The 18326-nt window shown below is 34.2% G+C and overlaps 1 protein-coding gene across 1 annotated transcript; it reads right to left on the bottom strand.

Moving 5' to 3' along the window:
• Positions 1-14792: 14792 nt before the first annotated feature.
• Positions 14793-15305, bottom strand: LOC140862055 (uncharacterized). Its single transcript, XM_073265059.1, has one exon. The coding sequence runs from the start codon at positions 15303-15305 to the stop codon at positions 14793-14795; it is 513 nt and encodes a 170-aa protein (XP_073121160.1).
• Between the last annotated feature and the right edge of the window lie 3021 nt (positions 15306-18326).

Here is an 18326-nt window from a genome sequence, read left to right as displayed (position 1 = left end):
TGGAACATATTGTATTTTTACGTCAGTTGAGCAAAAACGGATGTTATCTTGGCCAAACGGACGTCTCAATACCAAAGTGAACTGCATCAGTTTAGCAGAAAACACACCATCAGTTTACCTCGAGCAGTGTCTGTATTTTGGCCATATCTTTCAGCTCGATTATTTTAATGGAACGATTCACCATGCGTTGGAAAGATAAGAGAATGATCTACAAATCATATACACAAGTCTAAGACTGAATCTGATCCTAAGAAGATGATAAACTGCGTTGAAGTTACTGGTTCGGAAATGAAATTCTGCAGAGCAGAATTTCTAGAACAGTCTGGTGTATTAAGCATAACTTTCGCATTGGAACTCCGAATTGAGTGATTCTTGATTTCGTGGAAAGCTAAGAGAAAGGGCTACAACTTTCATGTTTATCACTTTATCCAAAAATCAACGAATCAAGATATATGATACTAAACTGATCGTATAATTACTAAACTGCTCAAAATCAGTTTAGCTCCTAAACTGATTTTGTGCTCAACCGAAATTTTGTGCAGCTCTGGTATTTCGAGCATAGCTTTTGCATATGAACTCCAAATTGTCTGATTCTGGTGGCGTTGGAAATCTAAGAGCAAGGGCTACAACTTTTGTATTCATCACTTTGCCCAGAAATCAACGAATCAAGAGATACAGAGCTAGACTGATCACATGTCTCGGAAGTTGCTAAACTACTACCTAAACTGAAGTTGACCAAGAGTAGTTTACCCACCCAAACTAAAGATCGCTCAACTGCTTCAGCACCCAAACTACTCCAAGTCCAGTTTCGCACCAAAGTTCAGTTTAGCAAGATCAGTTTCGCTTAAGACCAGTTTAGTGAAATTCAGTTTAGCTCCAGAAAAGATACAGAAACAGTACAAAAGTATTTTAACGGCTCTATTTATGTGTCTAACGGGTATATCACTCTTGGAGCCTATAAATACAACATCTTGGAGTTCAAACACAAGCTTTTGAAGGAGATTCAAAGCATGGGCAGCCTACTTGAAGAAATCAGCTAGTTGAGAGCAAAGCCCAAGGTGTGAAGAACACATCAAAATTTTTGAGCGTGAAATGCCACCCAACTCACTCACATATAAAAGAGAGATGTATTTCATAGATTAGTTGAGTGAGAGTCTTTACACAAAGACGTTAAAGATTGTGTTTGTAGTCTTGACATAAAGACGTAAAACTATATGCGGATTGTGAGGTTGCGACCTATAATCGAGTGGTGGCTAGGAGTTCTAAGATAGGCAATGGTAAGTCATAGTCTTGGATTGGGTTTGTACAAATGGCTTGTATAAATCAAAGTCTTCTAGTGGATCCTTCCGAGGAGGAAGAAGGGGTGACGTAGGAGTTGTTGAAATCTCCGAACATCCATAAACAAATTCGAGTCTCTTTATTTCTTGAATTTATTTATTGCTACTATTTTGGATTGCATTATTGAAGCATTTTATGTGTTTGATAAAATACCTAAATGTTGCATTCAAAGTGTTTGATAAAATGCTTCAACTAAACTGTTTTCATCTTCCAACTTCCATCCTTTTAAAATGGCTTATAAAATGTTTAATCGGTTTCTACGAAGGATTATTTTGAGTGTTTTTCGCTTGGTTTGAAAACCAAACTCGATTTAATTCATCGGTGCTAAATATTTCAAGAACCGAGCTATTGTAGCTCAAATTATTTTAAAAGTGTGTATTCACCCCCCTCTACACACATATTTCGATTCTATCACATTCCTTACCAATGCAATAATGTTATAATATTTTTTACAAGTAATTCAAAAGTAATTTAATTTAGAAATATAAAGAATAAAAATTTATAATTTATTTGTCGAGATTTTAAGCTTAATTAAATTAAAAATAATTAATTATATACAAATATTAATATAATTAAAATAATTTATATAAAAAATATTTACAAAATACGTAAAAAAAAATTAAAATGCAGTGGTGAACAGTAAAATTTATAAATAACAAGATACATAATAATTATATTTTTTTACATTGTTTAAATAAGAAAAAAAAATGTTATATAATTAAATAAAACAATTAAAAAGACAACTAATTCGTGATATTTAACCAAAAACGAGGATAAAAACAATATTGAAGTAATTTAAAAGGTTAGAGATGATTTTAAAATTGATTTCAAATGTGAAAAATGTATATGAATTCTATCTTTTCTTATATTGTTGATTAAATAATTTTTTCCGACAATTTGGTTGACTTGGAATGTTTACATGTACTTGCATCGATCTTGTCTTTTTTGTTGTGACCACGGGTTTTCTTATGAACCTCCGTCTTTTTGTTGGGTGGCAAAATCTTGGGCGGCAAGATTTGGCTGGCCTTATCGGTTACTCCAACAACTTTCTTAGATTTGTTCAATGATGTGTTGTCACATTCTATTTTGTTATGTTGAAGTGTTAGCTTTATAATATTATATTTTCATTCACTTCTTTCTATGTTTATCTTTATAAGAATCTTGCTTCGTTGAATCGTGGGGATTTATGCATTTCGTGTGCCATGGAAAATGTTTCATTAATTGCCTCCTCTTGCATGTCCCTTGAGAGGACATACCCAGATATTTTCAGCTTTATTTTTTATATAACGATAATGTGTTACATGATAGAATGTCTGTTGTTGATTATTCAGATATCGATGGTAGTATACCATGTTATTGTTGATGGATATATTAAAGGTTAACTCGTACGCTCAGCTTCTAAAAAGGATTAGAATAGAGGCCTAAGTTTGCATATTCGTAATAATATGTATGTTGATCATAGGTGTTATAATTCTCATCATGTGATTCACCAGCAACCCGAAAAAATAAGAAAAATTCAAATCGAGCATCACATCAATGAAAAAATCACCAAAGGCAAGATCAATACTAATTTTAGGGATAACAGATAGCAATATATGTACTCTCACAATGACATGTGGCTTAAGTTGGACACCCAAACACGTCGACCTCCTATTCTAATCGATGTAATGAAGGCTAGAATAAAAGTCCAAATCTTATTCTTAAATGCAATGTGGACGCAATAGTTTTCCTGCTCACTCTTTTGTTGTTGATGTAATGTTGTCAATTTTGATGCAATGAAATTTACTTTTCTTTCAATAAAATACTTTAATATATAATTATCTATGTACTTACCTATGATTTTGAATATCACGCCACATCTTTCATATAATTGCATTTTCTAATTGTGATGTGTATTTCTAACAAGTTTGTTGTATATCACTGAGTTTTCTACTTAAACGCAAATTGGTTCGAATTTTATTTACCTAAAAACTATCACTAAGTTTTCTACTTAACTCAATATGAAATTTATATATTAGTTTACATGTTACTTTTATATTCTTACTTTTATTATCTCCTGCTTCTGTGCACTAATACTTTAATTTAATAAGTTGAAGACTAATACAACTTAGACAATATTGACTAACTTTGGATGGAGAAAAAAAAAAAGTCAAACCAAATAAGTCTACGGCAATTGAAGGATGAAATAAAACTTTGCAACAGAAGTTATCGTTAATCAAAATTAATTATATGTTTCTATATGGCTTTAAAATAATACGACGTGTTCACGATCTTATAATATTGCATATTGAACAACATCAAAGAAAGCACCAAGAAAATAAAAAATATGATTGATGCAGTAATACTTGTATATACATTATTACGATTGATTATTCAGGTACCGAATAATAATAATCTTCTAAGATCAAAATGAAACGACCAAAGTGGCATTGTTCGAAGAGGTTGTAGTGATATTTGTTGGTTGTTATGTTGAGAAATATATCGACATACACACTAAGATGATTTAAAATATTCATTTAAATTTTTTATATTCATCTTATAGTATTTTTAATAATTACATATTTTACATTGCAACAACCACGTACTCTAGCTAGAGCAAGAAAACATACTTTATCACACAAGAAAAGAAGATCACAACTTTCTTTTCAAATTAGACAAGTCTGTCTCATACAAGAATGCAGTACTATCAATAATTGAGGATGGATTCGAGAAACCAGACCTAAAGAAAAATGTTACAAATAATAAAAAAATGAAAGATTTGGAGCATCAAATAAATAAAACCGATATAAGAGAAGAATAAGCGCAAAGAAAACCACAAAACCACATAAAGATAATCAAAGACAACCATCTTCCAAAAAAAGACCATATAGATTCAAGATGAAGAGAAGATTGTTGATTTTAATAGAAGAATCAAGAACCTCAAACAAAACAACAACATAGACATGCCTCAAAAAGTTAAAATTATGCGGTGGAAGAATTAATAATTTTTTAATATTGAGAATTTATAATAGACACCATGTTTTCGATATTCAAGCTTCAATAGACAATAAATATTTTGATTTCACAAATAAATCTAAATAAATATCTAATTTTCATAAACTCCTTATAAATTTCGTCTTTCCACGTCGTATCATACGTGCAACACACTTCTCACTTGCTAGTTTATTTAAGTAGGGTGCTTTCGTCATTTTTTAGCTAGAAAAGGTGTGTATGCTATAAATCTAAAATCACATGAGGTTGTTTTTTAGCATACACTAAATTTGTAAACCGGCATGAGATTTTACTCTTCTTTTCTTTTAGCTCAGAAACCCATTCAATGTATTTTCGGGATTTTGGGGAAAAAGTTTCTCTCTAGTGGAAACTAATTTTATTTGAGTAAGTAGTGATAAATAAGTTGGTTTTAGGTTTATGGATTTTTGGGCAATTGTCCTTTAGATCAAATATATATATAATGTGAAATTATATATTAATATAGAACACAAACCATGTATGCATAATTACAAGCTTCAATGGCAATTATGCCTTCTTGCGAGGTACTTTCTAAACAGAAAACCATCCACTCGGTCTTCTTAATTTGAAAATTAATACTATCGCGTAAAAATATATATACTATCGCATAAAATTCTTGTGTTGATCTCATACTTTGGAAAATTAATCTGTGTTCATTACAATTATAATCTTCCCCTTTACACTGTCACCATGCATGTGTCAACCATCTCCTTCTATTACTACTACCAAGAATTACGCGCGATGCAATATTTACTAATTGGATATAATGTATCATCTATTGATTCAAATCACTTAGAGAATCAAACAAAGGACACAATCTATAATCTATAACTAAGGTAAATATATCTCTTTCATTTGTAAATTTTCTGATATGTTCTTATTTATCTATTTGGGGTTCGCAACATTGATTTTTTTTTTTTTTTTGTAATTTCATTCTCTACCTTGAATGAAATTTTTTTGTGAAGAAAAAATTTATACATATTTTTTTTTAGATGTTGCAAATACTACCTAATAATTAATGCTTGGTTATTTGATATTAGCAACCGTGTCACGTAATTTTCACGAATTATTTGGGAAAAAAAGTAAAAAATTATAATAGAGTAAAAACACGTGAGCTTTTAATTTAAAAAGTAAAGAGAATTTGTAAAAATGTGTTTTGATAGTTTAATAAAAACGGAAAATAGAATTTGGAAAATAAGATAAAGATAAATTCAATAGTGATATTAGAGAAAAATGAGGATATATTAGTCATTTGAGATATAAATTGAAGAAGATTTGAGATATAAATTGAATAAGATATGTGTTTAATGTAGGAGTAAATGGGAAAAAATTTGGGTGTGATTTGACACACAAAAATCGGTTAGTGTAAAGTCTTATCTATTATAATATAGTATAGAACATATTTGATATACATTGAGTTGTACAGTTTTTGTGTCGCTTACTAATAATTTAAGGCACTATTTCAAGTTACACATTATTGATCTATTGATAATTTATCTTATTCAATCTCATATTTACTTGGTTATATTATTATCAATTATTCATCTTACCTCATCAAATCATCAAATTAAAAATTATAATATCACCCTTAATAAATAATATTATTCATATTTTTCTAATTAGTAACAAAACAAAATGATAACTTATCCTCTTATTTGGAATGTAATCTATCAAATCAAACATTTATTATTTATCTGGTTATTTTGAATCAATTTTTCATTATTTATTATATTTAATTTTTATTGTTTATAAAGTCACTGAATAATAATAAATTAATTTTTTAGTATTAAAAAAATAATCGAGATCCATATTAAAAAGGTATTAATTTACATAATTTATTAAATTTATAAATATTTTTAAATGATTTTTAAAATATATTTTTTTTCAATTTTATGATAAAATATATGTGAATTAAATGTTTTTTTAAAAAATGATATTTTAATTAGTTTTGGAAAAAAAAAGTTATTTTTCCTATTATATGAAATGTGATGAAATCTCGTGAAATCTTTCTATTTTTTGCTAAGATTTTATTTAATTATCTCAAATCCCAACCGTCTCACCCAATAGTATACAATTAGAGATGACAATGAGTCGGATCTAAACCCGACCCTGCATCAAACTCGCCTAACGAGTCCACAAGAGGGTCCGGGACGGGTCTCGAGTTTGGCCAAACCCGCCCGGACACCCGCCCGCCATAATATATATGTATATAAATTTAAATTATACATGTATATATATATATATGTAATATTAATAATATATATTTATATTTTTATACTAAATAATTAATATTTTATTCATAATTTGAGTGTATAATATTATTGCATTGAAATGAATTTATTTTATTATGATATATTTAGTATAAAAATATATAATTATAATATTTTTTGCTAATATTTATTAATTAATTACAATTTGATAAATTTTAAGTGAGAATATTTTTTTGGTCTTAAATATTATCGATATATAATTGAAATTAAATTTAATGATTTTTGATAATTTTTAAACTTTTTAATTTAATACATTTAAAAATATTTAATTTTTGCGCGGATCCATCAGCCGAATTGAACCCGTCGAATTCGCAAAACAGGGATAAAAAAAGTGAGACGGGTCTAGAGTTTAGCCAAACCCAGCAAGGCGCAGCCCACCCCGTTGCCTTCCCTAATACAATGTCTTTTTGAAATTATTACATTTATAGCCATTTAAAAAAAAAAACAAAGAAAAAGAAATTCCCCATCACTGCAAACTCTCCAAATTACACGTACCACCAAATCCCAGAAATCCATGCAACCAGACGACGCACAATCGAATCCATTTTCTGCAATGGACTCGCTCGCCTTTAATGATGCTGTAGACCAATTGGAGGTATCTTTTGGAGTTCAGGTTCCTGTCGGCAAAAGCCACATGGGAGACATGCATTAAATGCATGCGTTACATATTCAAATATGGTAGGCAGAAAATGAACGAAAAGTGTGAAGGAAATTCACAATGAATTTCCTTTCTCATGACTATGTCGTATTCAGACGAGAATCCTCACTATAAATAGGTGTCTTTCCTCGGCATTTCAGGATCATCCCATCTCAAGCATTTCATCTGAATCTTGAGTGTTCTTCATCTCCCGTGTATTTCTATATATATTTGTGAGATAGGTTTTCTCCTGTATTAAGAGAGTGTGTGTCTCTTTGGAAACACAGAGAGAGATTGTAATTCTCCAAATATTATAGTGGAATCTTTTGGTCTTGTTCGTGGTTTTTACCCTAATAATTTTTGGGGGTTTTCCACGTAAATCTTGCTGTCTATTTTTTCTTCAATTTACATATTTTCTATCTCGTGATGCCGCACCTGGGACCAACAAGTGGTATCAGAGCCTTGGCATAAAATTTCTTAAAATTCTGAGTGTGCTCTGTGGTTGTAGCTTTGACTGATCTTCCACATCAGAAAAGATTTTTTGAAGATTTTATAAGGCAGGATTCTTGTAGTCAAGATGACGGCAAAATACGAGATAGAAAAGTTCAATGGGAGCAATTTTTTGCTGTGGAAATTGAAGGTGCAAGCAATTCTAACAAAAGAGCGTTGCTTGGCAGCTATTGGAGATAGGCCGGCGGACGTCACGGACGATCAAAAGTGGAATGAGATGAATCACAATGCTGTTGCCAATTTGCACTTGGCTATAGCGGATGAAGTTTTGTCAAGTATCTCTGAAATAAAAAGCGCAAAAGTTATTTGGGATACTCTGACAAAATTGTACGAGGTCAAGTCACTACACAACAAGATTTTCCTAAAGAGAAAGCTTTATACTCTTCGGATGGCGGAATCCTCATCGATGACCGATCATATCAATACACTGAATACTCTATTTTCTCGGCTCACATCTATGGGGCATAAAATAGAAGAAAAAGAACGTGCAGAGCTTCTACTTCATAGTCTACCAGATTCATACGATCAGCTCATCATCAATGTTACCAACAATGTTCTTTCGGATAATTTAAATTTTGACGACGTCTTAACTGCGGTTCTTGGAGAAGAGAGTCGTCGAAGGAACAAGGAAGATAGGTTGGCAACATCGAAGCAAGCAGAGGCTTTATCGATGACGAGAGGAAGATTGACGGAGCGTGACTCCAGTGGGAGCCACAGATATGGTAGATCCAAGTCAAGAAGTAAGAAGAAGAATATTTACTGCTTTAAATGTGGCGGTAAAGGGCACTTCAAGAGAGAGTGTACGAAGAGCATCGATAAGGGATCTCAAGGAAATGTGGCCAGTACTTCAAGCGGTGGTGAAATATTATTCAGCGAAGCAGCAACAGTTGCGGAAGGCAGACACAAATTTTGTGATACATGGATTATGGATTCAGGAGCGACATGACATATGACGTCAAGGAGAGAATGGTTCGACCAGTATGAACCAGTCTCGGGAGGATCTGTATTCATGGGAAATGATCATGCCTTGGAAATCGCTGGGGTCGGTACCATTAAAATCAAAATGTTTGATGGTACTATTCGCACCATACAGGAGGTACGACATGTGAAGGGCCTGACAAAAAATCTTTTGTCTTTGGAGCAATTGGATGATATTGGGTGCAAAACCCGTATCGAGAAAGGGATCATGAAGATTGTGAAAGGCGCGCTTGTGGTTATGAAGGCGGAAAAGGTTGATGCAAATCTGTATGTATTGTTGGGGGAAACACACAAAGAGGCGGAACTAGCTGTTGCATCAGCAGTGGGAAGTTTAATGTTCGCCATGATTTGTACAAGACCAGACATTGCACAAGCAGTGGGAGCAGTCAGTCGGTATATGGCGAATCCTGGACAAGAGCATTGGAGCACAGTTAAAAGGATCCTTAGATACATTAAGGGTACCTCGAATGCTGCATTATGTTTTGGAGGATCAGATTTTACACTCAGGGGCTATGTGGATTCAGACTACGCAGGTGATCCAGATAAAAGAAAATCTACTACTGGTTATGTGTTTACAGTTGCAGGAGGTGCAGTCAGCTGGGTTTCAAAACTGCAAACAGTTGTGGCGTTATCTACAATGGAGGCAGAATACATGGCAGCTACTCAAGCTTGCAAGGAGGCAATATGGATTAAAAGGTTATTGGAGGAGTTTGGGCACAAACAAGAAAAGATTCCTCTGTTTTGTGACAGTCAGAGTGCCTTGCACATTGCAAGAAATCCAGCCTTTCATTTCAGGATTAAACACATTGGAGTTCAATTTCACTTTGTTCGGGAAGTAGTAGAGGAAGGAAATGTGGACATGCTGAAGATCCATACAAAGGATAACATAGCTGATTTTCTGACCAAGCCAGTGAGTACAGAGAAGTTTGAGTGGTGTAGATCCTCAAGTGGCCTAGCAAAAACGTAAGCAGCGGGAATGGCAAGATTGAAAGGATGTGTGGAGATGTGTTTGATTCTCAATCAAATCTCCAAGTGGGAGAAATGTCGGAAAAAGACACATGGGAGACATGCATTAAATGCATGTGTTACATATTCAAATATGGTAGGCAGAAAATGGACGGAAAGTGTGAAGGAAATTCACAATGAATTTCCTTTCTCATGACTATGCCGTGTTCAGACGAGAATCCTCACTATAAATAGGTGTCTTCCCTCGGCATTTCAGGATCATCCCATCTCAAGCATTTCATCTGAATCTTGAGTGTTCTTCATCTCCCGTGTATTTCTATATATATTTGTGAGATAGGTTTTCTCCTGTATTAAGAGAGTGTGTGTCTCTTTGGAAACACAGAGAGAGGTTGTAATTCTCCAAATATTATAGTGGAATCTTTTGGTCTTGCCCGTGGTTTTTACCCTAATAATTTTTGGGGGTTTTCCACGTAAATCTTGCTGTCTATTTATTCTTCAATTTACATAGTTTTTATCTCGTGATGCCGCACCTGGGACCAACAGTTCCTGCTGATAGCCGCGCTGTTGCCCTTAAGATTTTTCAAGGTTTTGTTCTCATCTTTTTTCGTGTTTCACCTTTTTCTTTTGAAAATGAGAAAATGTCATGTTCCCATGCAAACTTACGGAAACTACGGTACCTATCTTTACTCTCAATTCAAACCAATTCATGTTTCCTTGCGAAGTTACTTTCTTTGTCTACTTTGTTGTTGCTAGCTGTTTAAATAAAGTTGTAATAATTAACCATTTTTCTTTTCTTGCTGAAGTCTATGGAGAATATCTTTCTGTGGCTGATGGGGCTCTAGGCCTCCTGAGGCATGCCTCTCTCAAGTTGGTGACGAACCTTGACTCGGATATTGAAGAGATTATGCTAGACGAGGATGAATTCTGTTTGGATCGCGCATTTGTGGAACTGAAAGAACTGGACAGAGATTTTAACAGCCAACGAAGTTTTTATCTTGCTCATGTAGAATCAATTTCAGTTCCTTCCCTGTTCAGTATTTGTGGTTTGGATAATCATAATATTCATCCCATGATTTACCTCTTCATTGTCAGGTGCGGAAAGAATACAATGCCTTGGAAGAAAAGTGGAAGGAGTTTGTCCAGAAGTGGTTGCCTGCTTCGAGGAAGTCGTTAGGTGAAATAGATGAAAGGGCTAGCCTCTTGTTCCGGTTACACGATATGCTCGTCGCCTTAACTTCACAGGAACATGGAAGGGTAGATCATATTAGTCGAATTCAAACCGTTATAGAACAACGCGGGAGGACATTTCATGTTGACTACTGGCAAAAATTGGTAGTTAGTCCGAATATGATCGTAGAGGTTTGGCTAGCCTTCTCGATCATCTCATTTTATCGAGTTTCTCCCCACCCATAAGCATGAATTTAAAGATGTTACTATGTCGTCTCTAAGTTTATGATTATTATGACACATGCTCTGATGCACTCGTGATTGCTTCAAATATTTCTAATGAATTTCCTCTCTTGAGTTTTAGTTGGCAAGCTCGTTAGCCAGAATTTCCCCTTCACAACTCTCTAGGCAATTGAATCTTAGCCCTGAAGGTGCCAGAACTCCTTTTGTTACCACTGTGATTGGTTTGGATCATATTATCTCCTTTATCTTGGAAACTATATCAAAGAAAAAACCTCCTGGATGCCCATTAGGATCATTTCTACTTCTTGGACGCAGCGGGCATGGCAGGACTGAGCTTGCTAGAGCTCTTGCCAAGCAGCTCTTTGATCACGAAGATATGCTTGCTTTATGTGACATGTCTGATTATCAGGATGCAAACTCCGGGCCACATTTTCGTGATGATCTCTATGGGTTAGTATGAACTCACTCTATTCATGTTCTATTCTTTACTTTTGTGTTTTTTTTTTCTAGTTTGAAGTGTTGTTGTTTTGAAGGGACGCATTGCTTGGGAAGCTCGTTGATATCTCAAAGAGGAAGGCATATGGCATCCTCATGTTTGCGAATATCGAGAAAGCCTCTCCCTCCGTTTTAGAGATGATTGTTTCAATTCTGCGTGAGGGGATATTCAAGAACTGTGAGGGAATGCTTGTCGATCTCACTGCTGTTTTGGTACTCATGAAGTCCAATGCGGGGACTGATGAGTTTCTAAAGCAATGTCGTTGCCTGGATAACGATTGGAAAGTTAAGCAAATTATATCTGGGCATCAGCAGCTGCAGGTAGAGCATATTAGATGCTCTTATAAGCTTTTATTGGAACAGGCAACACGAAGCTCTCTCTGTTTGTTTTATTTATTATGCATTGAATTTTTCACTTTTAAATGATCTGCTTTGGTTCTTGTTAGAGGAAAAATTTCCTTGGATTGTGTACCCAATTTTAAGAAAACTTGCAATCTCTTTCTCGGCAGACATCGATGCATTTCAGTTCTGGATTCCTTGACCATCTAGACGAGGTGCTTGTTATGCTGCATCCAGGTCCTCTGCAACATCATGAAATCGCAAGGATACAGCTGAGGAAATTGATTCCAGAAATATTGAGCCCAATGCGAAAGAAAGTTATAGTTTATCTAGCTCCAACCATATTGCATGTGGACTTTATCGCTCTTATTGACGTGAGTGCTTACGCCCTGCCTTGTCTTATATTCTTTAGTCTTTGTTAATATAAGCACTGCTAGTTTAGATTATATGGCACATATAGCGAGCCAGATTAATTCGTAAGTCATGTTTTCTTGCAGATGATAATATTTTTAGTAGTTTTTTTATGTTTTTATGTTTTTTTGCTTTTGCTTGATTATCTCTCTTTTATTCAGTTATTCATGTACATTGAGGTATTTGAGCAATTTGATTGCATTATTTGAGTTATAACTTGTTTGTGGGTAGAGAGATTAAATCATATTATGTCAGCAATCAGCATGGTTTAGGTTTATGCTTTGCGTAGCTTGTGTTGAGGCCTTTAAACTAATTGTTCTAGTGCCACTAATTTTTTTCAGCTCGTTACATCAGAAAGGAATAGTTTTTCATAGTTCATGAATATAATTTGGAGCTCTTGGAAGTGTTAATTTATCTCTTGTTTGTTGGTCTTATTGAGCTTAAATTAAAATATCTGTCACGCCCCGGAACCGGGCCTAGTTGACATCGGCGTTGTTTAACAATTTAACATTGAAACAACAAGCCTCGTAGTACAAATCTTTCCAAAAACCAGTCTATTTCATAAATCATAACTATTTTTTTACAGTGAAAAACACAAGTGCGGAAGCAATTAACGTAGTAAGAAATAAGACTGAAATAAATTCTTGAATTTCCATATCTTGAACTTGATCACCAACCCCAAAATGCGTGTTGTTCATCATCTTCCAACTTATCTTCGCCCGTATCTGGAGAGGGAAGTAAGGGGGTGAGTGTTTTGGGAAACACTCAGCAAGTGGGGGCCAATCGTACACACAAATATCGAATATATATACATGATACGAATTCAATAGGAGTCAAGACAAGAGACAAACAGAATACGAAACAAAGAATCAAGACATATCATAACCGAATCATAACTTATACATGACACTGTTATTCATCTCGTTAATCATGGCTACTGATCAGTCCCTAATTGTTACTCCTCTAAGGGGACGAGGCCTTAAACGGTTATTATAACCCACCGCATCAGGGCCTTATCATATCATGTTTTCGGAATTTTCTTACCATTTCTTAATTTGAATCCTAACAATGCATTTCAAGATCTCATTGCATAACAGAGGAATCGTACAGAACGAAACATGAAACGAAATCAAAGAACATGAAACGAGGAATGTACGATCGAGTTTTCAAAACAGGAACATCATTCTTTTAAAAATATATTTATTCATATCTTATCATAATGACAATGGGCTTTTACTGGTTTTAGGCTCCCTCTGGGGCCTTTTCCTATAAACGGGCTCCCTCTGGGGCCTTTTTCCACGCATGGGCTCCCTCTGGGGCCTTTTTCCGTAGACAGGCTTCCTCTGGGGCCTTTTTCCTCACAGGCTTTTCCCAATGCGCCATTATTCAAATCAAAATCATCACAAACGAACATATCACATGGGTATCAATTGGAACGAAAAGAACATAATGAATTTGAACAAAGGCTTAGCAAAGGAATGCATAACGAATCATAAGGTACTTCAAAATGAAGCATAACAAAGGATTCATGTGGAACGAAACATATACGGAATCAAAGGACATAAAACAAACAGTGTACGATCAAAACTTGAAACGGATACTTGGTGATTTTAAACAAGAATAAGCCCAAACAAAGATTTCGATGGTTTCTTAGAATAATGCTTAGAGAATCAAAATTAACAAAAAGAGTCCAATAAAAACAAGACTCAATGATTTCCATCGAATTGAAACAAAGATGGCTTAAAGAAACAAAAACCCACTTACCTTATTTTCGGATTTGTATGCAACAAAATTCAGTCAACTTGCAGAAGTATTTTTGGAATATTGAACCATCGGATCAACCTCAAATTTGGTCCGCACGTTCATAAGGATGTAATAAATATTATGAACGGTTAAGATTGGCTTTTAAGGTCATTTGATACCATTTCTGGTCGACGAACTGGAGTCGCTCCCTTCTCGACAAGAATCTGCCACGTATTATTGTGAAGGCCTGTTACGTATATCTAACCGTTGGCTTGAGCTAAAATTTGGATATGTTATTCAACACATGTGTAGGTATAATATGAACGGTGGAGATGGGATTTAAAGCAATTTAGCGATGGGAATGACGTTTGCTCTGCTGCTGAAAATTTCAGGACTTGGACAGAAACTTGGGTAGTGCATATGCTCGAATTTGTGTGTTCTTTTCCATCAGCTTAATCCCCTATTTATAGGCTTCACATAGCTGCCAAAGGACTCCTATTAACAGTCATTTATCTTTCATAATAGTCATTAATCTCCATTACCATGGATGCTACAATGGCTGTTACAATTCTCCATCATTTTCCATTAATATGGCTATTATTATGGTTGTTACACCCTCTTCCAAATCAGCTGCTTGTCTTTTTGAATTCCATCGGTTGGGGAGGTGCTTCTGAAATTTTGAATCTTCACATCCCACCCTCCTTATTGAGAGTTTCGTCCTCGAAACTTGAGTTGATTTGCTCTTCAAAAAGGTAAGGGTATTGTTTCCGCATCTTATCTTCGAGTTCCCATGTGGCTTCTCTTTCAAAATGATTAGACCACTGCACTTTAACGCATGGTATGGTCCGTCTCCTCAGTACTTGGTTCTTTGTATCCACAATTTGAATCGGCTCCTCTTCATACTTAAGTTCCTCATTTAGATTCCCTTCGATTATAAGGGGTGCACTTTCAAGGACATGACTTGGGTCCGGGATGTACTTTTTTAGCTGGGACACATGGAAAACATTGTGAATTTTTGACATATCTGGTGATAATGCCAGCCTGTATGCCAATGTTCCCACCTTGTCCAAAATTTTGAATGGTCCAACATATCTCGGGTTTAACTTCCCAGTTTTTTCGAACCGGATCACCCCTTTCATGGGTGAGACTTTAACATAAGCCTTGTCGCCTACTTCAAACTCCAACGGTCGTCTTTTCATATCAACCCATTTATTTTGTCGATCTATAATCCAGTATTATCAAACTAACTTAAACTTCTACAATCATGACTTTAAATTTTATCTATAATGTAATGAATACTAGCTCCAAAATAATTCTTTATAAATATGAAATCATATATTAAATATTTCTATCGACCAAGTATTATAAATAATCGTTCCAAAATGAGTCCAACTTAAGTCTGAGTAAACATTCTCAAAATTTCTACTATAATTCTAATATGTAGCCTAGTTTCCTAACCTCTACTTAAAATATTATTGGATTCTAGTCTAAACTTTTGAATATTAGAAGTGATACTGATGGAGGGAATTGAATAGATTTTCCATCATGGAACAATAAGAATATTGACTAGATTTATGATATTTGAAACAACTTAACGAAAGACAAGAAATGAAAATTAATTTAACTTAGTATAATCAATATGATTTTGGCAACTAAGTAAAATGATTTGGATAATAGAGGTGCGTTATGGATTTTATCATGTAAACGAGAAAGTGAATATAAAAATCTCGGATAGGTGAATTATCAGAAAAATTAACCATATCGGTTAAACAAATTAATTAGCTACGTCAAATGGTATGACCAGGTAACGTAATCAAATGCGAGGAGATAAATCTAGTTGAATAATGATGTACAAAAATTTGTAACTCAAACAAATTGCCAAAATAACACAATCGAACCAATAAAATTAGGATGATGGATATATTTGGAAAGAAAAAAAATATTGGGTTATCTGGACTATGAGTGAAAATATATATTAGAAAATATGTGAGGCTGATAATCATATAAAGTTTATCATATGACAGGATAACATGGTTGGGTAAAATAATAACAATCAAAAGAGATATATTCTAAAGAAAATGCAAGTCGGAAAGTAGCAAATTTTGATATGAATATCAGAGGTAAAACTGAAATGATTTATGTACAATGAAACAAGAAAACTAAAAAGGGAGATATTGTCAAACGGACTTATTGGATCAAGATGAATGATGTCTTGACAAAATAGAAGTGTTACTCAAAATGTATAATCGAAGGCGAAAGAAAACAAAAAGAAAAATGTAAACAAAATATGGTATAGACAAATACAATGTCTAAACATTTGGGCAAGATGAAAAGAGAAATCAATTTAATAGGTTAATTGAGAGGGAAAAATATCCGATCTTATTTAAACCCAAAAGGAATTTTGATAAAATTAATCTCGATAAAAAAAATTCTTATTGTCATATCTCTACTAATTGAACCCAATTTACTTAATTACCTTGGTTCTATCAAGTTTCCTAAAAAAAAAACCCATCTTATCGTTATTCTTCTTTTAGCCGAACTTTTCTTAATTCTGTCTATGAGGATTACTTACCAAATTCTTATTAGATGAAGCACTAATATTTGAATTCTTCTCTACATATATCCTGAACCATATTTTCCAACAGTTGGATAGTTCAAACCTAAATTCCTTTAACTGAGTTTCTCTTAACTAGAATCATCCTTAAATGGTTTTATCCTTAGCTAAACACACAAGATATTGTATGGCAGATCTATGACTTAAAAATTTTTCCTTTTGGTGATAAGCTTAGTATGTCGCATTTCAGGCATGTATACTTCAATTGGATCTTCATCCACGTTCTTTGCGCTAACTGGTGTCGGGTTGTAGCTAACTTGATTGGAGTACTTGCACATCCCATAAATCGTTCAAGGACAAAATTGAAGTTCATTCTAGAATAAGATTACTCTTAACAAATCTATTCTATCAGCCAGCTATTTTGTCTTATCGGATTTTTTCTCTCCCAACTGGTTTATTGTCCCAGCTGGTCTATCTGAACTAGGGCTGCTTCACAACTGAAATTTATTTATTTTTTTTTCAGCAAGAAGCTCTTCCCATTCGGATTATGGAACCTGGCGGCTCTGATACCACTAAAATGTCACGCCCTGGAACCGGGCCTAGTTGACATCGGTGTTGTTTAACAATTTAACATTGAAACAACAAGTCTCGTAGTACAAATCTTTCCAAAAACCAGTCTATTTCATAAACCATAACTGTTTTTTACAGTGAAAAACACAAGTGTGGAAGCAATTAACGTTGTAAGAAATAAGACTGAAATAAATTCTTGAATTTCCATATCTTGAACTTGATCACCAACCCCAAAATGCGTGTTGTTCATCATCTTCCAACTCATCTTCGCCCGTATCTGGAGAGGGAAGTAAGGGGGTGAGTGTTTTGGAAAACACTCAGCAAGTGGGGGCCAATCGTACACACAAATATCGAATATATATACATGATACGAATTCAATAGGAGTCAAGACAGGAGACAAACAGAATACGAAACAAAGAATCAAGACATATCATAACTGAATCATAACTTATACATGACACTGTTATTCATCTCGTTAATCCTGGCTACTGATCAATCCTTAATTGTTACTCCTCTAAGGGGACGAGGCCTTAAACGGTTATTATAACCCACCGCATCAGGGCCTTATCATATCATGTTTTCGGAATTTCCTTACCATTTTTTAATTTGAATCCTAACAGTGCATTTCAAGATCTCATTGCATAACAGAGGAATCGTACAGAACGAAACATGAAACGAAATCAAAGAACATGAAACGAGGAATGTACGATCGAGTTTTCAAAACAAGAACATCATTCTTTTAAAAATATATTTATTCATATCTTATCATAATGACCATGGGCTTTTACTGGTTTTGGGCTATCTCTGGGGCCTTTTCCTGTAAACGGGCTCCCTCTGGGGCCTTTTTCCTCACAAGATTTTCCCAATACGCCATTATTCAAATCAGAATCATCAATAACAAACATATCACATGGGTATCAATTGGAACGAAAAGAACAGAATGAATCTGAACAAAGGCTTAGCAAAGGAATGCATAACGAATCATAAGGTACTTCAAAATGAAGCATAACAAAGGATTCATGTGGAACGAAACATATACGGAATCAAAGGACATAAAACAAACAGTGTACGATCAAAACTTGAAACGGATACTTG

Source organism: Henckelia pumila, chromosome 4 (assembly GCF_033568475.1).
Source record: "Henckelia pumila isolate YLH828 chromosome 4, ASM3356847v2, whole genome shotgun sequence".
Classification (NCBI taxonomy): domain Eukaryota; kingdom Viridiplantae; phylum Streptophyta; class Magnoliopsida; order Lamiales; family Gesneriaceae; genus Henckelia; species Henckelia pumila.
Note: the sequence above shows the minus strand (reverse complement) of the source record. Positions and strands in the feature narration are given on the sequence as shown.

Bases quoted from the DNA above. Each gene is read 5' to 3' on its own strand.
- LOC140862055 (XM_073265059.1), bottom strand. From the start codon at position 15,305: ATGAAAAGACGACCGTTGGAGTTTGAAGTAGGCGACAAGGCTTATGTT.